The sequence below is a fragment of the Lampris incognitus genome, chromosome 16 (genome assembly GCF_029633865.1).
Source record: "Lampris incognitus isolate fLamInc1 chromosome 16, fLamInc1.hap2, whole genome shotgun sequence".
Lineage (NCBI taxonomy): Eukaryota > Metazoa > Chordata > Actinopteri > Lampriformes > Lampridae > Lampris > Lampris incognitus.
The window spans coordinates 20,954,341-20,980,896 of NC_079226.1; the positions used below are offsets into that span (position 1 = coordinate 20,954,341).

The following is a 26,556-nucleotide window of genomic DNA, read 5'->3' on the forward strand; positions in this document are numbered from 1 at the left end:
AACGAGGGCCAACAGCAGAGAGAGAGAGGGGCTCTCCATCATTTCAGTGGCTAGCCAACATATTGCATCATATATCATATGTCATACTAAATGTCCTAATTTGCGCATTATGATGAACGCTGCAGAGGTTGTTTGAAATCCACTGGAAGCGGTAAGGGGTTTGAGAAGCTGTTCTGCTGTCAAGTTTTCTTGTCACATGGTTGTCGAAAGATTCTTGTTAATGTGGACGGAGGAACATGCTATGTCTCCTCATCAGCACTGGCGTTTGTCTGCTATGCTTGGCTGGACCACAGTGAGGAGACGGCGCTCATTCTTTTTCAGTAAGAACTGCCTGGACTTGAACAATAAGATTCAGCCAGGGGCCCTTCATCTCAATCACATCAGAGGCTTTGCTCACTTTCACTCTGTGCCCCGGCTCTACCCTGGTGACACTGGGGTAAAGTGAGGAGAATCACCTGTCTGTGTGCCCCAGTCCTCTAGATGTACGGTATAAAGTGGCTTGCATTAGCATAATTAGGTCCCATGGCTGCTCTTGATGCTATTAGTCCAAACTGAACACTGTTCGCAGCTCCCTGACTCTGACCTGTCTGTGCTGGTTTAATGCTCTCTGATTCCCGGTCCGTTGGCATTCACGGCCATTAAAATCCCATCCCTTTCAGCTAGGTGGATCAGACATTAATGAAGACTGACTCTGCCCATTTGCTTTGAGTTACCCCATTCATTTACTCCCAGCGCTACCATGGCTATATCTTGTAGGGTAAGAATGGGGGAGGGGGGGGGGTCGGTGTTGGAGGTTACAGAGGAGGTTGGCCCTGCCTTGGCAGTCAAGACCCATTCGTAATCATCTGGATCATCAAGTGTTAAGGCCATATCTCTTTTCTGTCTCTCAGTCTCCCCAGGCACAGATTGTCCTCGCTTAAATGCTGATTTGCAGACTGTGAAGGGACTAGTACAAATATCCAGAGGAGATACTCCTTGTGGGTAAATATTTGTTGTGCTTGTTTAGTTAATGAGGAACATGCTCTCGAAGCATACAGTCGATGACTGTTCCTAATAACCGCTTGCTAAGAATCACTTTCTCTCTCACTTTTACAGATTTACTAGTGTGCCGTTTCTCTATGTATGTTGACGTTATGCTGGGAAAAAATGCCCACACAGCATTTATTCCAGACCGCTTGTTAGCTTCATATAGGGGCCGTGTATAATTCTTAAGCGTGCCTGTATCTCATTCATAAATCATGACCAGAAGAGCAACAGTGAATTTTACACAAAAACAGAAATGTATGATACACTGCTCTGGGAATATTTCAGGGATAAACAGATCAAAACCCACACACAGATATTTGATCCGACCAAACATAGACCATATCACACCTTATGGTGTACTCTGAAAAACATGACACTGTTTTGTTCACAGTCACAGCAAAAGTGTAAAGGACTGCAATTTTCGTCAGCAAGATTGGTTCAAGAGCCAGTGAACAGAGATCAGTCCACATCCTCGATCCATTTCCTGCATGCTGGGACTACGAACACGCCGGCTGAGCTACTGTACATGAGTAGAGCAGTGATTGGACCAGAGCCCCATCAATCACAGAGCAAATCCCCCCCAGACTTCCTCTCTCCTCCTTTCCTGGTGCAGCCTGGGAGGGAGAGGGAGGGGAATGGATCTTTTCTGTGTGAGCCGCTGAGCCTCTCTCAGCCTGCTCCTTGCCACCTGTCCTTGACTTACTCTGGATATACGAGGCTGAGAGAAAGAGAGAGAGAGCGAGAGAGTGAGAGAAACGTTCTGTGCACCCTTCCGCTGGCACCGCTCTGTCTGTGTTTGTCTGTGAGCTGCAGTGTTTTATCTCTTCCCTTCTCCCTGGCTCTCTTTCTTTGCCTTTGGTGCCTCGGTGGAGTGGCGGGGAGAAGAGCGTCTGTCCTCGGCCGGCGGAGCTCCGATGGGAGGCATTGCTGCCCCTGGTTGGGACTGGGGATGCTGAACGAGGGGAGGGAGGGCCTGTTTGAGCTGGGACAGCAGCTCCAGCAGCAGGGGGAGTACCAGGCTGCCCTCCACTGTTTCCTCAGCTGCCTGTTGGGACTGACCCATGTACAGAGTTTCACCTCTCTGCCCAACTGTCTACACCAGGTGAGCGAGGGGCCTGATGACTGGCTGTACACTCTTATACACACACACACACACACACACACATACATGTGTCCACGTCCATTCATAATACACGTGCATATATTCGTTCCATGCCTGTTATATTTGCATCATATAATGTGTTAGCTTATCCTTAAAGACATGTTTACACGTTCAGTGTTTATTTTGAGTGGCATTCATCACCACACACCTTGTCAGCATACACAGTTAGCACAAAAGCCCACAGAGAGGACATGTTCAACCTTGGTGTCACTTCACCAATACCAATGTCAAATGTGATGCCACAGTTTCGGCATGCTTCTCTGTGTTAACACTTTAATATATGGATATAGCCTTTATAAAAAGAGCACAACTCATTTCAATCGTAGCGGTGATGCATATACTCTGACTAACTGACTAAGTGTAGTGTGGACGTACAATATTAGTTATACAGAACTATCATAACACCGCGTTATCAGGTACCTCATATGGTTAAAAATAGTGCATGTTACAGGGAGGCTTGTTGTGCACCTCATAACATGCCACATCCTTTCCCATTACGGCACATAAAGTCCCAGCCAAAGTCCCAGCAGAATACATGCCAGTGTCCTTTATGAGAACCTCCGACCAAGCTAGGGCTGAAATTAATCCCCTGTCCAGAGGCGAACGAGAAAATGTCCCAAACATCAAAACATAGCCTTTACTCCAGAGCATCGGAATGTGCAGCATGATATTAACCAGAGCTCTGGGTGAGGGAGAGCACACCATGGCTTTCGCCGGACCGAAAATGGCACCGCACATGTACACCACTGATAAGAAATGATTTGAGAATAATTATTAAATCCTCTTACGTGAACTCATGTCTGATATTTGTTTTTCTGTGGTTCACAGATCGCTGAACTCTTCATCACTGAAAAGAATTGTATCCTTTTTAACAAAGCGGGAACCGAGTCGGTCTTCAATCTCCGTCTCGCATTTGAGTCTGTTCTACACTTTTTACATTTTCCCCCCATATCCCTCGAGGCCTGCGAGAGCCACCGAGGGGGCCAGCTGTAGAATTAGATTTCTATTCCTGTGCAGCTAATGTTGAAAAGCTCGTCAGCTAAGGCAGGCATGGCAAATTCAAACACAAAGACGGTTGTATCAAAATGCTGTGTAAATCGGCGGGGATGAGTGAATGTCTACGGGCGAGTCCATAATAACACTTTTGTCCCACAATGCCTCAGGTTTTGTGTGTAGCACAGGCGTGTATGTGTGTGCATTAAGAGGATTTGTGGGCTCTTAACCCCCCGAGCAACACAGAACGGAAGAGCGCTAGTTAACCTGTGCAACACCGTGTATCGCCACCACACTGCTCCCATAGGCTACGGCACTATAAAGCCATAGAGATGATAGTGAGGTGTCCCGTTTCAGGATATATAACCCCCGAGGCTCTTCTCCCAGTTACTGAGACACTCCAGCGCTTTACTCACCAGCTTGAGTTATCTGTCTCAGCAAGACCCTGCCCTCACTCTCCGTCTCCCAAAACAGGTCGATTTGCTGGGCTTCACTTCATCAATAGGACCCCCGGGCCCCTCTCAAAACGAGACCCTATCTGGGGAACAGGCTCATCTATCACGACAGGGTTAAGTCCTCTGACATGTGGTGACACATAATAACACCATGTGAAGAGCATTGGTAAAATGGTGTCGTGTCACGTTGACGGGGGCGCTGTATAAGTGTAGTGCAGGTACCGTGTCACATTGTTTTACATTTAGTGTAACATTACAACAATTAAGATGTAACCGCATCCTGCATTATGAATAGACGGGTGGACAACCAAGAGCGTTATAACGTTTAAGAAGGTATAATTTGGCGTCCAGGTAGTGTAGCGGTCTATTCCGTTGCCTGCCAACACGGGGATCACTGGTTCGAATCCCTGTGTTACCTCCAGCTTGATCGGGCGCCCCTACAGACACAATCGGCCGTGTCTGCGGGTGGGAAGTCAGATTTGGGTATGTGTCCTGGTCGCTGCACTAGCGCCTCGTCTGGTCGGTCGGAGCACATGTTTGGGGGGGAGTGGGGGGAATAGCGTTATCCTCCTATGTCCCCTATCCTATGTATTATCCTATGTCCCCCTAGCGAAACTCCTCACTGTCAGGTGAAAAGAAGCAGCTGACGACCCCACATGTATCGGAGGAGATGTGGCAGACTGCATCCCTCCCCAGATCAGCACGGGGGTTGGAGCAGTGACCGGAAAGGCTCGGAAGAGTTGGGTAATTGGCCAGATACAATTGGGGAGAAAAAAGGGGGGGGGAAAAAGAAGTTATAATTTAAAAACTCACACTCTCTCACATAGGTTTTCCTGGTTACACAACATGTTGGTAATCACACATGTGCTTGTAACAAGACAAGTAATGAAACCATGATGCGATACTCTAAAACTCGTAATTACTGCTTCATTGTGGTTTACAGTTCTCCATAAGCCATAGCTAGTTAATTATCATTACTTTGTATGCACAGATTGAAAGTTTTTGGTTTCCACAGCATGTTTGGGAACGGTTTCGAAAGCTGACCCGGCATTATAGGGGTCTTTGTGATGATCCTCTCGGGAGCGAGGGGAAGGGTCTGCTTGTGCATTGTGGATCTTCAACGTTGCAAGTACAGATCTCCAGCATCTCTTTACATGGCATGTTTGGGCTCAGCCAAAATAGATGAACCCCAAAGCAAAAAAAAGACAAACCACATTTGAAATGGTGTCTGTCTGAGCTTCATGCTGGTGTGCTGGCTTTGTTCCACATGGCTGGATTAAGAGCAGCTGATGGAGGGACGGCCACGGATAGGAAATCACTATCCATAATATTACAGATTTGCTTGGAAGGATCACAATTTAAAACAAGCAGTCGGAGCTTTTCCACCCTTAATGCGAAATTACAACCTGTAAATATGAAGTGTAAAACAATCAAAGAAAAAAATACACAAACACAGTCAGACAGACAGATAGAAAGATAGACAGACAGACACGCACAGACTGACAGACCAACAGAGAGACACACACAGACAGATGGACAGAGAGACAGTCAGACAGACAGAAAGACACACACACACGAACACACACACACAAACAGACAGACAGACATGTAGGCAGGCAGACAGACAGACACAGAAGACAGGGGAAAAAAATAAAAAATACAAAACTTACAACAACCTGGTTGTATAAATGTGCCCACCCTTCTATAATTGGGGATGTGGCTGTGTTCAGAATTAACCAGTCATATTCAAACTCATGTTAAATAGTAGTAGTTAGTATACAGCTGCCATCAGTTACAGTGGCTGTGATTAACCTCGGATAAAGTTCAGCTCTTCCTGTAGGGTTTATTGTCAAGAGGGCTTTAGAAGTGACCCTCGTCCAAAGCCGAATGCAGTCTTGGCTGGGTGAGTGTTTATCGCTGAGCATTTCCTCTGACGCGAATTCGTTTGTCGATTCCACTTTCATCTTGAATAAAAGCTGCTGAAATAGCCGATTCCTGCATCAGGAATCTCCAGTAAGGTACTGGTGATTTTGGGGAAAACGAGCTAATCGTATGTTTACATGTCGTATTAATCAAAGCGTTAGTGGTGACTGACTAGATATGGGAATACATTATTGTATTCGTGAGGGTCTGGTGTCCATCATGAGGTTATTTCTGTGCACGCCATAGCGGTGTTGTGCGGCACGTGCCTTCAGAGGTGCCTTTGGAGGTACCTCAGCTAATGGAAGCTGTTGGAGTGCAGTCCAATTACCAGTCCAAAGCACGCTAGGGAGGTGGAGCGCCTATTCACAGCAGGAGACTGCGTGAGTTTCCTGCGGTGTCGTCGTTGTTGTTGTCCTGCCCGACTAAAAATAACTGAAAGACCAGCAGAAGGAGTGGTCTCTAACTTTGATGTTGCCCCACTAACCGTCTCTCCCAGATGGTCCCGCTCATATTCACCTTATTCCAAGCTGCCAGGTGACTCCCAGCAGTAGAGACAGGTGTAATGTATTTCTGATGACCTCGTTATAATTCACCATTCGCTCCAAACACATCTGTAATACTGCAGGCAGTGATTTTGTTATCCCTGGGTGGTTAGCTGCATAATGAAATGTAAAGTTAAAGTCACACCAGATTGATTTGCAGTTTGTTATAGCATGTAAATTGCATGCATATCCTATTCAATCATCTGTGTCGTTTCATATGAGCTGTGTTGGACATGTAATGGCCATCAGTGTTTATCCTCAAGTGTCCCTGAGCTTTAAGGATGCTGCTTTCTGACATCGCTGCTTGAAAATGATTAAAGGCGCTTGCTTCACATAATTTTTTTTTTTCCGGAAGGATATGCTTTCTCTCTTGTAAGGATTTGTGGATTTACTGTCCTTTTCCCTCAAATGAGGGCTTAGGGCCCTGATGCATGCAGATTATAGGAAGAGGGAAACGGGCTGTTGTTGTTGTGTCCAGGTCAAAGTGTTGGTGGACAATTCACTTGCCTGTCCTTATTTTCAGGATGAATTTGGTTGACAACCTATGTGGAGATACAAAGGCCCCATTTCAGATTCACTGAGGTTTTTAAAGGAAAACGACAGTGTTGCCACAGTGAAGGAAATTGAATCACCCGCAGCGTAATTGACTCTGTTTAACATGAGCAATGTCCTGAGAAGTAGGACACTTACGCAGGCAGGGCTGTGTGTGTGTTTGTGTGTATTTTAGGCACATTCTCTTTGCCAGTGGTCTTTATAATCACCTGTCAACCATCAATGGTTGTCGCTTTGCAGAGCGACGTGTTCACTCCGCACGCGGAATGCTGTTGACGGGGCAAACAAGCTCTATTTTTAGGGGCTTTTAGTGGTCGAGTCTTTTTATGGAGTTTTCTTTTTAAAACGGCTGACTTGGAGAACAATCAAAGTGAATCCGTGCAAGAGATTTAAAAAAAAAACGTGTGGAAATGTAAAAAATAGAAATCCATTTTCAGAATGTGTCTCGCGATGCTCAAAGCAAAGATGTTTCCCCCCCCCCCCATATGCTCCGAAATAGTTTCTTCAATATTTGTGAGTACAAGCAACACTTCCTGAGCTCCAGCCGCCTATTCAGTGACAGTCTGTCCACAAAACCGGTCTGCTGCTTATTCTCATGGTGGCTGCTCCAAATCTTGTTAACTGACGAGAACTTAAGAGACGCTGTCCTTTTTTTTTTTTTTTTTTTACCATTTTAAGCCTTAATGAATCTGGTTTTGTGGTACATTTCCAGATCCAGGCCTCAAGATCAACAAGCCCATTTCAGCCGGTGGCTGTGAGCTCACGTTTCTGTTTACTCCTCAGGTCACGATCAGGAAAGGGGGGGGGGGGGGAAACAAAACTATGTTGTTGAGCCTGGCAACAGAGCTGTTTCCGTCTGCAACAACTGACTAATCCCTTTGACAACTGAGACTGATCCTTCACCTATTTAAACAGATGGGAAGGCCCTTCAGTTCATTCAGGCCGAGAAAATGTTCTATGAGGTGGCACTGATCGAGCTCACCGCTCTTCAGGGGAGCGCAGGCAAGTACACATTTATAGTTTTCTATTTGTCATAATAATGGAAGTGGGTATGTGTTATGTGTCTCAAGACACATCGCACACTTTTGATTCCGTGACAAAATCTTCCCATGCAGACTCGTCACGCACTTTTGGGTCGGTTTTATCATTAATTGACTGTGGCCCAGTGGTTAGCGCTGTCGCCTCACAGCAAGAAGGTTCTGGATTTGAACCCCAGGGTTGTCCAACCTCGGGGGTCATCCCAGGTCGTCCTCTGTGTGGAGTTTGCATGTTCTCCCCATGTCTGTGTGGGTTTTCGCCGGATGCTCCGGTTTCCCCCACCATCAAAAAAAAAGACATGCATGTTAGGGTTAGTACTCCTGTCTGTGCCCTTGACCGAGGCACAAACTGGAGTTGGTCCCCGGGTGCTGCACGGCAGCTGCCCACTGCTTCTAGCTACACAGTTAGGATGAGTTAACTGCAGAGCAAATTTTCCCCACGGGGATCAATAAAGTATCTCCAAATCAAAAATACAAATTCTGCAAGACACCCAGCCTTCGCGGGCTTATAAGACAATATTCTGAGAGGAACACTAAAGGGTAGAAGAAGAAACGTGGTAGTGCAAAACTGTTATTCTGATTCTTTCTGTTCTCCGTTCACTCTTCTTTTCTGTTCTCTGTTCATTATTTTAAGACTTGTAGAAAGGCAACTATTGCCAATGTGATCCAATAATGTTGCATAATAAGCATCAATGGGAGGCTTTGCTGCATAGGGCAGAGCCCAGGTGTAAATGTGGGTAATATTTGGGGTAGGGTGTGGTTAAAGCTGCATAGGGCAGGGCCACAGTGTAAATGTGTGTAATATTTGGGGTAGGGTGTGGTTAAAGCTGCATAGGGCAGGGCCCAGGTGTAAATGTGGGTAATATTTGGGGTAGGGTGTGGTTAAAACAGACAAAGATTTGTTCAGTGCACCTCCCTTGGGTAAATCAACATTAAAAGAGGTGCTTACTTCAGACTTTATGTAACCCGAGTCAACAAACTAAAGGTCACGTAACCAGCATCAAAATCCAGATCATGACACTGTGTGTTTCCAGAACGCTCCGGAAGTTCATTGTTTTTCTTACCCATCCATTAGAAAATAATGATGCATCTGTGTTCAGTCCATCTTTATTTGCTATAAACCTGGTGTGGCTCTGAGCAAGCGTTCACGGTGGAGGCCAGTCATTCATCACCTGCTGCTGCTGCTGCCACGCTAGACGTCTGCCTCCTTCTCTCCCTCTTCGTCTGCTGCTGATGCAGCAGCCCAGTCTTGCATGGGCAGAGTCGAGGAGTTAGAGGACAGACATAGCAGAAGACGAATGGCCCGGCTTGGCATTATCTCATTAGGAGATGTATGATGCCATGGAATAGAGCCCCTGATTCAGCACTCACTTGGATTGAATACTGGGCCTCTCCTGGGGCAGCGCTGGCACCAGCAGTCACCCATAAGTTTGCTCTCCTCACCATTTTTGTCATATCTCATCTGCTGTTATTTTCCTCTTGTGCTTTTCTACCAGTAGAACTAAGACCCATGTCTGAGTGTTGCCTTTTAGTTGTTAGTTGCTTGGATGAGGGTGACTAACAGTTACTCCTGTCTCTCTACTCATGTTTCAAATTTATGCCCGTGTGTATCCGTGTGATTTCTGGTTGTGTTGTTTGTGTGTGTGTGGGCGTATGTCTGCCTGCGCACATGTGCTTTTGCATCCAAGTGTGTGTGTGTGTGTGTGTGTGTGTGTGTGTGTGTGTGTGTGTGTGTGTGTGTGTGTGTGTGTGTGTGTGTGTGTGTGTGTTTGACTCAGTGTTCCAGTGGGCGTGGTGAGTGTGTTGTTTGACTCCCATATCCTGTCTCCCCTGCTCTTATCTCTGCTCTCTTGTCATCGGTCTCTGTTTGGCCTCACTCTGCTGCTCAGCCTTCACTTGCATCTCCATAGACCACAGTGCTGCCAGGCCGGCAGACTCCCAGATCTCCAGGCTTTTTGGGTTTTCTTTTTTTTTCTTTTTTTTATTCTAACCTTGCGGAGAAGCAGAGAGATAAACAGAACAAGTGGTGTTAAGGGGCGAGGGGTAAAAAGGATAGAAAGAGGAGAGACGGAGGTGAAGACTCGGAGGTTTCTTGGCAGGACGACTCCTAATCCATGCCCTGTGTGTTTGTAACAGGGCCTCAGGAGGAGGCTATGTTGGGCTCGGCGGGGTGGGCTACCCCAGAGGAGCTGTCGGAGCAGGCCTCCCAGGCTCAGCACCTCGAACGGCTGGCCCAACTCTGCATTATGAGCAAGCGGTGGGTACAGCTGCACACTTCTAATTCGCCACGTTCAAATGGCCGTTTTCTGTGTGTGTGTGTGTGTGTGTGTGTGTGTGTGTGTGTGTGTGTGTGTGTGAGATAATAGCTGGTATGTTCTGTGTGTTTAATGGCTCTGTGGCCTCTTTATTAATGGTACCTGACATGAGACAAAATGTTTGCCAGTTAAACGATGGTTTAACTGGGGTGCCCCAGTAGCCGAATGGTTATAGCGCATGCCACATAACCACAACGTCCCTGATTCGATTCCAGCCAGTGACCTTCATTGCATGTCGTACCATCTCTCTCTCCCCTTGTTTCTTGTCTGCCATTTCGCTATCCTCCATCCCAAAATGGCAACAAAAAAAAAATCTTAAAAACAATGATTGAACTGCTATTGGGCTATACAAGTAAAACTGAACTGACTTGACTCTGTGACCATTTTTGTATGTGTGGTCTCAGTTGTCTTTCTGGTGGTTTGTTGTTTTAGCTATTGTCATAAACCATTTCCATTTGCTAATCAATTGATCACTGTCGGTTAAAATGGTGCAAACAATATGTAGGATTTTATCTTTTGTCACCAGTTTTTTTCCAGGAGGAAGCAGAGTGATGTAAAATAACCGACAAGTAACTCTCATTTTTACATGAATTGCCTTAGATTCATTAACAAGTTCAGATGAAATTGATTTAGAATGCATAATATACAGCCAGGACATTAAACTTGTGCTGTTTGTCAGCTAGGGAGTATCTTCTTATGATTTTGGTTGCTTCAATAAACTTTTCTGTCCTATTTGACAAAATAATTTTCAAATCACTTCTTTCCCATTTTAGTTGCATTTCATGCTCCACTGAAATGTTTTAAACAGTAGTCATCACTGCTCTCATCACACAAACACACACGCTTGCTAACACACAGGCTTGTACACACACACACACACACACACACACACACACACACACACACACACACACACACACACACACACACACACACACACACACACACACACACACACACACACACACACACACACACACACACACACACATAATCAAATCCACTTGCCCAGGGTAGAATATTGTCTTGCTCTCAATAAACCCCTGCAAAACACGGAAGAGTTGCGTTTCCATGTAGATATGGGGAAAAGAGACACCATCTCCTAGGTGAGTTTCGAGTGTTACCGGAGGAACACCTTAACTGGATCTGGTGTCTCCTGTTGCAGAGGTACTTTGTTAGGCTGTAGCATGCACACATTTTCTATGCCTCTGTTTGTCGTTGTTGGGATTTGGCCATTTAACCTGAGTACCTGAGAGGGTGGCAGAGGGTGGAAGGTTTGTCAGATGGAGGGTATGGCATCCTGGTTCATTAATGTGAGGAGGCTGGTTAATCTTGAATGAGATGGTACTGATTGTGACTATACCCAGAGGTTTGGGTTTCTGGGGAAACAAGGCCAAAAAATGAAATCCTTTCTGCGTGTTGATTTTCACTCTTGGGGATTAGTGTTGAACTTCCCAACTGCCCAAAGTTGGAAAAAAAATGTACACGTATAGTATAAGAAATGATCTAAGATAGCGTCGCGGTTAGGGCTGTAGTCATTGCTAATGCCCTGAAGTTCTCTCTGCCTCAACCATCATCCTCAGCCTCATCTCTCTTAGAGGCAGGAAGTTGTAATGCTTCCTGAATCTTTCAGCAATGTGGTAGGAAGTCCTTTGGGCCGGTGAATAGCTTACTCTGTTTTTGACTATCGGATGTCCTCTGAGGACCTTCTAAAAGCAGCGCAAGTTGACACCCGGCCATGACTAATTGAAGTGAAGTGTGGCTTTGGAACAATGACGCCGACATCTGTTGCACTAAACAGAGCTTGCTCTACATCTATAGGCACATGTGAGGGTGATGAATGTCCTCGGCCTGCACTGCCTGCAGGGGGCTATGAGCAGCTGGCAGAACCTAAAAGTGCCCGTTATGTTTACCTAGCTTAATGCCAAGGGGGAGAGCGGGTGAAGGTCCCGGCTCGGTAAGCCAACCTGTGTGCGCCATGCCTCCTGTAATTCACCCTGGGGGCAAGACAGGGGCAGCCAGTCCTGGCAGAGATGGAAGGTTTCCACTTCCTCCATAAGGCAGGGCACAGCCCTGCCCCTTCTACTCTCAGCAAATGCATGTTCAGATTTGTCATGCTGCTCTGCTCCACATACTGAAACTGATACGTTCACCTGACAATGAAACACGCCCCACTAAGCTTGATTAAGGTCACTCCATTGTGATCTTCTCTGAAAAGACTCCGCTATTGGACTTTGTGTGTTTAAACTGAACAAGAAAGCCAAAGCGGAGATGGATTTCAGCAAACCCAGATTGATCCCTTTTGAAAGCAACTGCTCTTATTTTCAGGAGGTATCATAGCGTATTGTGATTTCACCGTGCCACACAAAACAAATCAGTTTGATCTGCCTTCTTGTTTCCTTTACAGACCTCACCTTGCTTTAGAGTACAGTGGAAAGGTAAGCATATTTTCTCCTGTTTGCTCAAGCCCTTTTGGGGGGTTTTTGAACCCATAAACATTTAATGGCCTTATTACTTTAGATTTAACTCGCCTGTCATATTTTAATTTCTCCCTCAGGCCACTAAGATCCACCAGAGGGCCTTTGGTAATGACCATCCAATAACAGCCAGGAGCCTGGAGCTCTTGGCCACCGTTTACGCTGAGATTGGCAAGACTGAATATTCAGGTAAACACTTGTTCAGAGCAAGTGAAATTAAGACAGAGCAAACACTGCTCTCATCCTGAAGTATTGCCAGTAGGATTGTACAAGGACCAGCGTGGATTATAGGGATTGTCTGTGAAAACAAACGAGGCTCTGTCAATCGGCAAGCAGCGTTTAAGAGCCGGCTGAGGACGAGGCCTCACAGCGGTGGATAATTCACCACTGTTAACAGTGCATCTGTAAGGCGAGAGTGGAAACCTGGCCGCCCCCGTTTACATGAGGCTATCTCCTGAGGCAGGACAAAACAAGAACAGAGATGTCGCTGCTGTTACGGCCAGGACCAGGCTAAATACTGTTCAGAGGGCACAGAACACAATGCTCTAGTGGTTTAAAGCACTCCCATTAGCTGCTATGAAAATGTCAACTCGAGGAAACGTTGAATTAATAAACACTCTTGCAGTGCCGTTGAACATGAGAGTGGTTTTATATAGAACCAAAGAGAAATGTGGTTTTATGAGTTTGACAGTTTGAGGCCACCGTTTTGTTGCGCTCATGCTTTGCCTCCATTGGGAGGCAGAAAACAATTTCCCGATTTTGAGAGCTGCCATCTTGTGAGGGCTGGTCCAGGTGTGTACAATGCAATAAGTGCAAGTACCCTTGTTGGCGAGTCAGCTTGCGAAGGCCGCGATGTAAAGCAGGCGATGCTATGTAAAGGAGAGAGCGCATGGGCAAACTGTCCCTGTTAGACGTGGCAGGTGAATTTCTCAGGGAAAACAACAAAGTGAGAAATCAGAAGGTAAGCAAGTTTGTCATTTGTTAAGGGTACACGTTGACGTTACAGCATCAGGTCACATGGAAGTCTGCCATGTGTGTCTCTTGGGGGTTTTTTGTGACCTTTATTTTGTTTTGTATACTAAAAGGACTCCTCTTTGACCTACAATGGTTATGATACAGTAGATGGCTGTTTAGGTTTAGAGGAGTCTCCCTCTTATAGATACTTTAGATACTATATAGAGCCTATAGATATCTGCAGTCATGCCTATCACAGTCCACATTAGCCAGGATCATAACCTTTCCGGAGTTAACAGACTATCTGCTATGATGCTCTTAATATAATGATTTAGAAAAAATATATATTATTTAAATGAATTATGTGGGATTCCTAATTATGCTAAATCTATCCTCATGATAGTATACTGGACCATGTAGCCATGTTGGTTTAAAATTATACTTATCTATTTCACTGTAAAATACATGAAAATACAATCAAGCCTTCTTTTATTGTGTGCATCATATGGAATTAGGGGTATTTTACTTTTACATAACCTTTTTATGAGCAAAAATGTTGTTTGTTGTTAAATTACTAACTTCATTTTGGCTGCACTAGTTTGAAGTTGTAGTTGAACTAGGCGTTGTTAACTGCCCCTTCACCACCATGCAGTTCCTACAATCTAGTTGGCAATGAAAGAGTTAACCCTCACATCTTTTCACTGAAAGCTTTGTCCTGCTTTGCTTGTTTATCTTGGCTTCATCGTCTGTCCCCATGCAGACTAGCCTCTAGTGGTTTTCAGTGTCAGCCGGTGCTTTGTAGGTTCCTGTTCATTGACTGGTTATGGTTCTTGTGCTAGACTCCCTGGGTCAGTGTGTCTCCGCGCTGTCCAAAAGGTTCGCCACTGCTGAATCCTTCAGAGACACTGTCGAATGTCTTCCTCGTTCCCATCGGGAGAAACGCTCAGAGGTCCGCCACAGAAAGGACAACCACCACCACCACCAACAGGAGGACACAGCAAAACCTAAAGTAAGAGGTCCACCTGCCGAGGGAGGAACACACCTGCAGACACCTTCAGAAATATTGGCGCAGTTAAAAGTTCCTTATTTGACTACATGTAAAAGATGTGTACTGGTTATCTGCCTGTTTTCAGTTATTGTCTGAGATATCCTTATCCTGGCTTGTGTATACTTATCCCACATTGTGTGTGATCATCTGTCAAGGTCACCAGTTATAAAGTCCCCACCTCGATACTGAAGAGGCCAAGCCCCACTTACAGGTCAGACACAGAATTCGCTCATAGGCGGAAAGCGGAGAGGCGGGTCCGATTCAGGGAGCCAGAGACCACAGTACATGGTAAGATAACATACATTTTGTTATGACCCCGTGATCAAGTTCAGCAGTTTAAAGCTACAATCCTGAAGATTCAAATATAAATAAATGTTCATTTCGCTGCTTTCTCTCACTGGTATCCAAATTATGGATGAGCATTGAAATTCTGAACATTTTTATTGCTGCTCATTTTAATGGTTATCGTCTGGTAGGACTGTTCCTGGAAAAATGGTAGTGTTTAAAACCAAAGCATTTTACATCTTCACCAGAGCAGCAACAGTAAATGCAAGTGAATAAGGCGGGTGGTGGTAAGTTAGCAGGAGAATCAAAATTGTTGTGAGTCAAAGTTGTTTTGACTAATAAGCAAATATTGTAGACCAAGGTTGTTGTAGGCCTCACTGGCATATATTACAACATCGGTTGCTAAAATTCAGGTTCAACCAGGTGGGGGAGGTGCCGACAAAACTGCACTAGGGCGGGGGGGTTAGAGTGGTTAACAACAATGCCGTTACCAAAATCACTGAAGGGTCCATCTTCAGGACTGCAGCTTTAAGTCTGTTCTGTCTTGTTCATTTGAAAGAGGAAAACTGAAATGTTTGTACAACCTGAGAGAAAGTGCTGCCCTCTGGTGCATAGAAACCTTACCCAAACTAGCACAGAGACATTTCTGCCGGGACTGCATTTCACTCATTTTCTCAGCAACCTTTCCGTCTTCACTGGTAGACTTATGGAGGTCTAGAGCAGGACCAAAGTAAAGCATGGGACTCGAAAGCACATAAATATGGAAATGCACACATACAGAACAACCATTGTGGAATCTGCCTATAAACTTGTCTGAGCTGAGCACACGGAGAGGCCTTTATGCCGCGACCAACACAAGTGTTTGCCTTATGGTGAGCAGTAAAAGAAAATAAACAAGATACATTAAAAGATAGCCTGAAATTGCATCGTAAACTATTATCCTCTGGGGATTCTGTAGTATTTAATGTTATGCTGAACGGAGAAAAATCCAGACAAATAAGTGATTTACTCTTCATGGCTAATTATGCATGCAAATGAGGCAGCATGGAGCCTGTTCCAAAGCGATAATAGCATCTATGAAGGCGCTGCGGCTGGCTGTCGCTGCTGTTAATCGGGGAAGTGCCTGCTCTCTGCCCTATGGTCGACTGGTATTGACTGACTGGCGTCTTCTCTGTCGGTTTCAGACATTCCACACTGTGACAGTTTATTTGGTAAGTCTGTCTGAAAGTGTTCAAACTCACTTCGCATGAGGAAGTGTTAACTACACTGCCTGATTCAAGTGCACATTTGCTGAGAATGTATGGCATTCTGTTAAAATGGCTTTTTACACAGCCTTTTCAAGGCAGGAACGTTGCACCATTAATCCACTTTTCTTTCTTTTTCTTTTTTTTTACCATTAATCCACTTTGCCGTTCTGTGTAAGGCGGGTGTTATACTTTCTACATCCACGAGTGCGCTGCGTCCGCATGACGTAAATGTCCTCACTACCCAAGTCCGTGACTGTCCGCACACAGCTGTCCACGTGCAGGCCAGATTTTGTGATGCAGCCACTATGCTACAAGGGCACCAACTGCACATGCACTGGAAAACAAAACAGATGTTTTATTTGAAGAGGCCATGTGAAGAGGACCGTCGCTACCCCCCATCTCTACAATTCATCTTTAAAACAGCACATTGATTAAAAAAGTACAGTGATGGTCGTCCAGGTGGCATGGCGGTCTATTCCATTGCCTACCAACATGGGGATCTCTGTTCGAATCCCCGTGTTGCCTCCGGCTTGGTCAGGCGTCCCCACAGACACAATTGGCTGTGTCTGCGGGTAGGAAGCCAGATGTGGGTATGTGTCCAGGTCACTGCACTAGCTCCTCCTCTGGTCGGTCAGGGCGCCTGTTCAGGGGGGAGGGGGAACTGGGGGGAATAGTGTGATCCCACACGCTATGTCCCCCTGGCAAAACTCCTCACTGTCAGGTGAAAAGAAACGGCTGGCGACTCCACATGTATCGGAGGAGGCATGTGGTAGTCTGGAGCCCTCCTCGGATCAGCAGAGGGGGTAGCGCAGTGACTGGGACAGCTCGGAAGCGTGAGGTAATTGGCCAAGTGCAATTCGGAGAAAAATGGGGAAAAATCCAAAAGAAAAAAAAGTACAGTGATTGAGAGGCCATACACGCCACTTTCTTGCTGTCTGCACTTTTCTTTATGTTATTACACTAAATACTACAGACAAAGCATCTTTATGCATGCTCAATAATCCAGATAAGAAAATCCAAACAGTTGAATCTGTTCATCTGGACACATTTAGAGATCACTCATCTTAGTGACCTCTTCAGTCTCAACTGACTGCAGGTATCCTCACCCTTATAAACAATACAGTGGCATAATGACCGAAAACGACTGGTTTCATTTGCAAATTGCCGTGAGCATTCACTAGAGTTTCAATAGCAATGGCCTATTCAGAGAAGATTTGTGAATGGTTGCAAGAGATGTACTCTTGTCCCCCCCCCCCCCACACACACACACACACACACTTGCACACACTCACACTTTGACTCCCTGTTCAAACCAACAGTCCTCCCTATCAATGGTGTGCTCAAGAGGCCACTGGCCTGTAGGTGGGTGTAGACTGCGGAGTCCTGGCCTGACGCGTTAGCTGTTCTGTGTTGTGTCATCCTCTTGGCCAGTGTCTGTTTGGTTTCCCCAATGTACAAGTCACGGCAATCCTCCCCACACTTAACAGTGTACACTATATTGCTCCGTTTGTGCCGGGGGACCTGATCTTTTGGGTGGACCAATTTCTGCTGGCGCAGCGTGTTTTGAAGTTTGAGCAACTGAGACGTGATGTCTGGAAAATACACTTCTCAACTGTTCCAACACTTCCGCCACAGAGAGAATCACCACTGGTTTATGCTCAGGCAGCTGTTGTGCTTCTCCTCCCTTCGTTTAGCTGGTGCACTGTTTGGGCGTCTTCCTGGCTTTGACAAACACCCTGTTAGGATAACCACACTTAACCAGGGCTTGTTTAATGTGGGATTTCTCCCCTTCCCCAGCCGCTGCGTCGGTGGGGACGTTGTCAGCTTGGTGGTACAGCGTCCCAATGACTCATAGTTTGTGCTCTAGTGGATGAAAAATGAACGACAGCCACTTTATTTGATGTTGTATTCTTGCAATGAATTTGTTCTCTGCGTTTAACCCATCCTACTGAATAGGAGCCGTTGGCAGCTGCAGCGCCTGGGGACCAACTCCAGATCTTCTTTCCGTTGCCCTTGTCAGGGGCACGGACATGAGTATTAACCCTAACATGCATGTCTTTTTGATGAGATAAAACGAGAGTCAAACCTTAAGTACTGATCAGTATGTGTTGGTTTATGGTAAACATCAACAATCAAATGTCCCCATCACCAATTGCATTTCACAGTCTAAGAAGGCAAGGTTGTCATTTTCAACATCCTTCCTGGTGAACTTGATGTGGTTGTCCACAGAGTTAATGTGGTCGGTGACATGTGGTACATCCTGAGATTTCATTTTAACCGAAATGCGTCAGATGCTGCAGATTATGTCAAATGCTGTAAATTACATCAGACACCAATCTACTGCACATGTAAGGGATGCGTCCTCCAGACTCCAGAAGGTAGTATAAACAGAACTACTACACGTCCGTGGTGTCAATCAATCAAGCTGCATTTTATAAAGTGCTTTTCTAGCTGCAACAGCCACTCAAAGCGATTTACAATTAATTAATTCACACACATGCTATAGTACCAGACTAGAGAAAAAAGAGAACATAAACATATATATATATTAAAAAAAACAGTTATAAACAATATGGCAGGGGACAATGAAAAAAAAGTTGGCAAGAAAAGTCACAGAATGCAGTGTCCGCAGGTGTCCGTATACGCGTCCACTCGTGGAATGAGGGGTTCATTGTTGTTCTGGGGTTAAGCTGGCAGCAGAGGTAGTCAGAGTAGACTCACAAGTTAGTCTCAAAACACTAGGCTCAACTAGAGACTGAGGACAATCTCCCAGCTTTCATTGCTAGAACTAGTTGGAAACAATTAGTTTTAAAAAAAACCTGCATTGCAGAGCCAATCCAAAGTCTTTAGGGTGACCCATCATCATCATCATCGGTGGTCACGCGAAGCGAGTATGACTATCCTCTGTCCCATTGGGTTGTCTACTTGTGGGTCTTCAAATGGCTGTAGAGGCCAATCCGTGATCCACATAATATGGTGCAGTGTGGACAAGGGGAAGTGGTGGTGGTGGTTGAGCCTTTTTCTCTCTGCGGCACAGTGGAGCTCCATTCCATGATGTACAGCTCCTTCCTGCATGGATTTCTTCCAGGAGTGCCTATCCAGTGCAGTGTGTTCCCAGTTGCTCGATGGGATGTTGAATTTCTTCAGACTGGTCTTGACATTGTCCTTGAAACGTTTCTTTTGCCCGCTGGGAGCTCAGCTGGGAGTACAGGATCTGTTTGGGGAGATGTGTGGTGGACATGCGGATGACATGGCCTGTCCCTCAGAGTTGGTGCTGCATTATTGTGGTGGTGATGTTAGTCATGTTGGCTTCTTCCAGAACGCTGATCTTGGTGCATCTGTCCTTCCAGCTGATCCTCAGGATCTTTTGTAAGGATCTTTGGTGGTATTGTTCCAGGGCTCTCAGGTGCCTGCTTTAGTTGGTCCATGACTCTGCCCCATACAACAGGGTGGGGAGAACAACAGCTCCCCCCCCTTTTTTTTCCTCCCCAATTTATAATTGACCAATTGCCCAATTTGTCGCGTTTGCGGTGAAACATTCATCGGTTAAAAACAATCGAATAGTCTAACGTTGCTCGGGACATCCATTTTCAGTGTTTTAAAAAGTGTTCTCCGTGTTGCAGTGATTTGCTATATCTCCAGCTTGTTTCAGTACGGAAGAGTCATGGACGGATTAACTCACCAGGGGGCCCGGGGGCACGCACGTCCATTGCTTGCCCCCCCCCATCAGATAGGCGACGCAAACAGTACTAAGAATTGTTAAATGTAAAACTAATGCAAATACCCAACATGGTAGTCGACGCTATGCCCATCTGCATGAGATTCAGATGGCGACTACAAAGTACAACACAATTTTGAATCACAAAACAAACAGAGATGAGAATAGCAGCTCACAGCATCGCAAACATATTCCGAAGCCTTCTTCCCACTTACAACGGCTTACCAACCGGAAATAAATGTTTCTTTCAGAGCAAATAATTTAGTGAAATATGGACATGTTTTAGTAAAACTATCTGTTTAATTATTTTTCAGTATGGGCATTCTAGCTAGCACATTTGTTTAACTATACACAATGAAACAATGAATTTGATCATAAGCATCAAGTTTGCACTACGTCAGACTTTGTTGCACTCTCAACACTACAATGTAAACATGAGGCACATATTGCACTCTTAATTGCTACAATGTAAACATAAGGCGCAAACTCTTCAAACCGGCATTGTGATATATTTAGAAACCACCCCCGACATATTTAGTACGTTTATATTTGTAATATCTATGGCTCTGCTTCAAACGAGTCCCTAGCAACCAAAAAAAGCTTCTGCTTCGACTCCAGGTTTCTTATACTGTCTATGTCGCAGATTATGAAAGTATGATGATGTTATGGTGATACTACACAAACAAAGTTAAGTCACTCATATAATGCGAATTGGTTGAGTCTGATTATTTCAGGTCACTTGTATCAATGGAGAAATCAGTAGAGACTGTAGCTTGGGGCCCCGCATCAATAGAGACGTTGTAGCTTGGGGCCCTGCATCAGTAAAGACTGTAGCTTGGGGCCCTGCATCAGTAAAGACTGTAGCTTGGGGCCCTGCATCAGTAAAGACTGTAGCTTGGGGCCCCCGCATCAATAGAGACTGTAGCTTGGGGCCCCCGCATCAATAGAGACTAGCTTGGGCCCTGCATCGCAACGCAGGGATGGAACAAATGTCCCTTGAAGGGTATGATTGGGGATCCCTACTATATGCGAACACAATGCCCCTGACCTTTTGGGGCCCCTTGTGGTCCAGGGCCCCGGGGCTCTCGCCCGGCATGCTCGGTCTGTAATCCAGCCTTGAGAAGAGTGGAGGGGAAGGCATCATTTCCGGTAAAGCGTGTCCTCTATTTCCAAAGCAGTAGGCATAGGTTTGTTAGCGGCTTTTATCGCCGCCGGTGTAGCAACTATCTTACATTTAGAGGTCCCCAGACATTGGTAGGCAGAGCTCTCCAATTGTCTGGTATCGCGAGACTAGTCACACAGCCGAATCAACGTCTGTGTAAAAGGGACAGCCGGCAGGATGGGACAGCCGACGCTGTTGTGTTACATGTTGTGATGCCTCTGCTTCCAGAACATCATGTAGAATCACACCCTGGGGTGGCATTATGCCACCTTTGTTTGGTTCAGTGTAAAGCAATATTGCGGGATCTCTGTGTGAAAACACTTGGAATAAAACAGCATAACCTGTTAGGTGACAGGCTGAATCTTGATTTTTGGTTCTTTAAAACTGTTTTGTTGAATGGGTTTCAGTTTCACACTTATATACCGTTTTTAGTTGTCTCAAACACTGAGAGACCAATTCACTTTGAATAACATGCAAATACAACACTTTATACCCCTTAGCAAAGCCCAGGCTCTTGCAAAATGTAAGTCCTCACTGGGTTATGAGGGTTGGGCAAACCATTTATTGTTAAATTCATATTGGGAAGACGAGCTTCCATGTTGCAAATTTCAACTGTTTGAAGGGGGAAAAAAGGTTAGATATTGTTTTCTTTGGGTTTGTAGCATATGAGACGACACCGGCCCGCCCCAACCTCGCTCTGTTCACCTGTCTTTTCCTGCTGATGTCATTCCTGGGTGTGGCCATGTACTGCACAGACCGCCGGCGCCCACAGCGAGTGTGTGAGGAGCTAGAGGCCTCGCTGGCTGTCTACCTGCTTCACATGAAACAACTTCTCTGGGGTTGCTGGATATGGCTAACCAAGCAATGACTGATACCGACCACTGGAGGAGATATAGCCCATTATTTAAGAGTTTCAACCTCCCCCCTTTATTATCCTTGAAGGTCTGCAGGCCTCTAAACACCTCAGCCATTTGGCAGACACTCATACACTATGGTGTTGATATGAACTGCTATCACAGTGATACAGAAGGAAATGTGTAATCCCAGAAATATGTAGCCTCCATACCTGTATGTATATGTACTGTACCTATGTGCTGGGTATGCTACACCTGTTGTTCTAAGTTGTAATAACATTTTGCACATCTCAATGTTGACGCTCACATGTTATGCTTACTTAATCTCAACAATAATTTTGACTTTTTAAGTTCTAGACACAATCTATTGTATGCAAGTCAACGTTTCCGTGGAATGCAAATATTTATTTTGTTACTGTACTACATCCTTTTGTGTACTTCAAATATGACAAAGAACTGAATGTGTATATATGGGTCAGTATACTAAGGTCTATCACAATACTCAGCCTTGTAAATGCACATACATTAATGTGGCGATATCTGGAAATGGCTTCGAAGTGGCACAGAACACTTTTGAGCCGGCGGTTGGAAGCACAAATGGGAAAAGCCATTGACGAGGTTCTATGAGAAAGTTTCACAGGGCTGCAACACTTCACCGTGCCAGGTCAAATGACAAAAGTGAAGTAAAAATACATACTGTATGTTTTTCCTTCACTTTATATTTAGATGTCTGTTATTCAGACTTTATACTATATAGTCCTTCATATGTCTGACCAGCTTTTGTCAAATATAAGGTTGATTACTAGTAGGACACGTGAGTAAATATGCAGCACAATATTATGAGCTCTCTCTATCTATTGTCCAAAAAATATACTCCAACTGAACGAATGCTAGTGCTTTTGACAGTGCTCCTCTTTGTAAGTGCTTAAATGCCACAAACGATTTCCTTTCTTGGAAAGGTTACTTCTTCTTCTATACTGTATGAATCAGCGCAAATACCCAACTGTACATTATTTTAACCTTGTTACAGTTTTTGTTACCTGTTATATTTTCTATTTTCAAAAACTTTCAATATTCAGGTTTTACTCTTGATGTCAAATGCTCATCAGCTTCAGACAGTTTGGCGAGGGAGGGCGATTTGACTTCAGAAATATTTAACGGTACACAAGGAGAGCTTGGATCTACTATTCAGGTGAGGTTCATCGGTATGAGGCCAAACACAAACATGTAATGGAACCAGTCATCTCATCACTGTGAGTTCCTTTATAATGAAAACATAAATCAGATTCAAATAGCAACACCACCATAAAAATGCGTTAGGAATCTAAGGGCATAGTGATGCACATCACACAGATCTCTCAATTTAAGCAATAACACACATAGTTTCTAGTGAAACGTTAACCTTTACACAACAGATTTCAGGGAACACACTGAGAGGTGTCAGAATTTCAAGGTCTTGCATTTGTACGCCAGAGTTATATAATACTGATATTGCCTGAATACAAGAAAGAAATACTCTGTACTGTCCTGAACTGTCATTAGCAATAAACTAATAACACCCAGTGAAACCATGTTCTGCTTATGCACATTTTGGTTCTTAGCTGCATTTCACTGCTGCCCAAATGTGTGTGGTCACTTTGAAAGAAGTGCCTTTCTGGAGGGTTTTCTGAGTTCCTACCTTTTTTATGATTTTAATTGTTTGGAATAAAACTGTCATTGCATACCAAAGTCAGTGAAGTAAACGACTGAGTTTCATATTTCAGCTTTTTTAACTACTGTGTGTGTGTGTGTGCGTGCGTGCGTGCGTGCGTGCGTGCGTGCGTGCGTGCGCGCGCGCAAGCAAGCAAGCAAGCGTGTTTTTGCGTTTCTCAAAAGGAAGCGATGCGTGCACATTATATCTGTATTCAATCACAATATACAGTACCTTGGTCTATAGCCAATAAACTATGATCAGCTAGATAGCCTGAGTTAATACGGAATAACAAAACAAATCTTTTTTTTTCACGCGTTGTTAAAGCACTTTGGAGTTGACTGTCCAATATATGAATGTTATAAGCTGCAGCTTCTAATTTTTTTATTTTTTGTACAAATCACCTCTTGCAGTTGTATATGTCATTGTTAATACACTGCAGAAGCGCTTGTCATGATACCTTGCTGCAGCACGCGAGGATTTCTTAATCCGCCTTGACCAAGTGTTCATCCAACCAGAAGAAGTCGGTTTCACAACACATTGGCCGGCTTATGAAAAATATCCCCTAACATCTAAAAAACCCATCCTATTCATTTTGCATGCATATACTGTAGCCCATGCAAAAGTTACACAGACAACATGATCCAATTAAAAGTGTCCCTTCAACCAATCCAAGTGAGTCATCTGCATTGTGCTGCTAAATATGGACGCTCGCTCATGGGTTGGGAGAGAAGCCTCTGTTCAACTCTTTGTGTACGTCTCCATTAAACAATTATGGTTTACTGTATCTGAGCTTTATTATAACCTCGTGTCAACTCTAATGCTTTCACAAAACAAAAAACAAAAAAATCACAGTGGACAGACAAACTCAATAAATTAGAGCAGGAAATTACAGCAGGAGCCACTGAACTCAACGGATTAAGAGGCATTGATAATGTATTCAAAGGAAAATGAACTACCTTTGTGATTAAGATGAAACCCTCTGATTTTATCCATAGTCAGTGGAGAGAAATAAAATCATTTTGATTGCCTAAATAGGCAAACATTGGTCTTTTTCATGGTAAGCGATAGGACTATGTGTGTACTGTGTGTGTGTGTGTGTGTGTGTGTGTGTGTGTGTGTGTGTGTGTGTGTGTGTGTGTGTGTGTGTGTGTGTGTGTGTGTGTGTGTGTGTGTGTCTTTATGTGTGTGTCCTCTGAGTTTTATATCAGGCCAGTCTTGAGGTCGCTATCGGAGTTGCGGCGTGATGAACGCCCAAGCAGCAGGTCCTTCTCATGGACCAGACTGTCCAGCAGGTCCTCTTGTCTGTAGTTGTGGTAGACCTTCAGAAAGGCCATCACTGCTATCCCCAGCCAGGTGAGCCAAGCAGCCCAAAGGCCAAACTGCATATGGGAGAGAGGCACAGTGCACAAAACTCACATTCAGTATTATGAGACTAGATAAAAAGAGATGCTTTACATCACAGCCTGGCAGCACACTACCCAGCCAGCCTTACCTGAGCTATTGCAAACTGGTCATAGAAAGCAGAGTTGTCCAGGCCAAGCTCCAGGTCGGTGTCCTGTAGGTCTTCACAGCTAAAGAACAAGACCAAGAAAAAGTGTGCATTTCGGCTGAATGACATGAAATCAAAGAAAATCTGTGAAGGTCTGAGGATTATGATCTTCACCCTCACCTGCTGGGCATGCTCCCCCCCTCTGTGATGGCATCACACCAGAGGTTAAAGCCTACAGTCACAATGGTGCTGGACAGGAAGACCGTGAACACCACCAGGGAACTGATCACCAGGTTCAGGAAGGTATTGAAAAATGAGCTGGATGGGAAAAAGCCGGGTCTTTAACAGCAGTAATCAAGCAGCATTTAAATCCATTTCTGACTGCATGGCACAATATCGTATCTTGGTGCTCGATGTACAGTTTAGATATATAATTATGCTTTTTTCCGTGATCATGAATAGGCCTTTTATTGAAGCGCAGGTATGATAAAGCATCATTTATCCAGGGTTGTTTTTTATGTTGATTTTGAGATTGCACTAAGATTGCTTTAAGTCAAATAGCCCATAACAAACCAATGATATGGTCTTATTTGAACAGCAGAAATAGATGTCGTGGGATATCGGGTAAGGTAAATGTGTTGCCCTGCTATTTCTTGAATGTGCTGTGTTTGCTCTGTTATTCCAAGGCATCAAATTAAATTCCCCTTCTCCTTGTGCTGATATGAGCAATATCGATTATGGGGAATCGTGCATGGCAGTGGTTTTTCATTTAGTGCAGCCCCATTGTATAACGAATAAAGAGCACGAAACAATAATAAATGCTCAGCCTTAGATCTAATTATGTCGGAATACTGCGCAGCCAAGGGCGTGGGAGGTGGACATGCAAAATTGCATACACCACCTTCACACAACAGCAGGTGCACTTAAACATGAGAACAACCACAGGTGAACGGTCACTCACTCGTCGTGTCCTTTGCACAGAAAGAACAGCAGTCTCCATGCCTGCACTGCGGACAGGATGAGAGACGCTATCCCGACAAAAGTGATGAAACTGCAGGAGGACTCGGGTCCCCACTCCTCCACGATGAACCGCTGCTTCGACACGGTGATGTTCTCGTTCTGCCACATGCCTCGCGTGAAAAGCAGACACTTCCCCCGGAAATCCTCCGTATTTTCGGAGAGAGGCACCACAGCAATAAAGCCGAACACAAAGGCGAGAAAATAGAGGATACATTGCGCGAAAATTAAATTGTCGAGTGCCATTTTTCTATTTCTCTTCGTCTCTGCGTCCCGGGGCGTCCGCGCATGCGCAGTGAAGACACCCGTGGAGCGTAGGCGCTGCATCCGATGCGCTGCTGCAAGTTAATATAATCGGGCCCGGGCCATCTTATCTACATTCAGACTGTGAAGCCTCCTCTGTGATGTTCTCATGTAATACAAATTACTTGTGGTGTTTTGGATGCCAACTGATTTCACCAAAGTAATAACTAACCAGTAGTAATGGCCTAGTCACGTATTTCATATCACATTCAGCTCCCCGTGTTTCTATGGTAAGCTAAATAAAACAAATGAATGAAACAAATCACACACACACACACACACACATATTGGCATATACTTATTG

The 26,556-nt window shown here is 44.9% G+C and overlaps 2 protein-coding genes across 3 annotated transcripts; one reads left to right on the plus strand and one right to left on the minus strand.

Moving 5' to 3' along the window:
- The first annotated feature begins 1,652 nt into the window (after positions 1 to 1,652).
- On the plus strand, positions 1,653 to 23,334 carry c16h14orf180 (chromosome 16 C14orf180 homolog). Of its 2 annotated transcripts, XM_056296084.1 has the most exons (10): positions 1,653 to 2,128; positions 3,017 to 3,047; positions 7,569 to 7,655; positions 9,827 to 9,947; positions 12,413 to 12,443; positions 12,563 to 12,671; positions 14,276 to 14,445; positions 14,640 to 14,772; positions 15,954 to 15,980; positions 21,559 to 23,334. In XM_056296084.1, exons 1-10 carry the CDS (start codon positions 1,976 to 1,978, stop codon positions 21,762 to 21,764), a joined length of 1,068 nt encoding a protein of 355 aa, XP_056152059.1. In that variant the 5' UTR covers positions 1,653 to 1,975; the 3' UTR covers positions 21,765 to 23,334. The 2 variants fall into 2 exon arrangements, with proteins under 2 accessions (XP_056152059.1, XP_056152060.1); XM_056296085.1 differs by lacking the exon at positions 15,954 to 15,980.
- A 1,308-nt stretch (positions 23,335 to 24,642) lies between these two features.
- Positions 24,643 to 26,195, minus strand: LOC130126830 (transmembrane protein 179-like). The gene is made up of 4 exons (XM_056296471.1): positions 25,894 to 26,195; positions 25,113 to 25,250; positions 24,936 to 25,014; positions 24,643 to 24,822 (listed from the first exon to the last, which is right to left on the minus strand). Exons 1-4 carry the CDS (start codon positions 26,193 to 26,195, stop codon positions 24,643 to 24,645), a joined length of 699 nt encoding a protein of 232 aa, XP_056152446.1.
- Between the last annotated feature and the right edge of the window lie 361 nt (positions 26,196 to 26,556).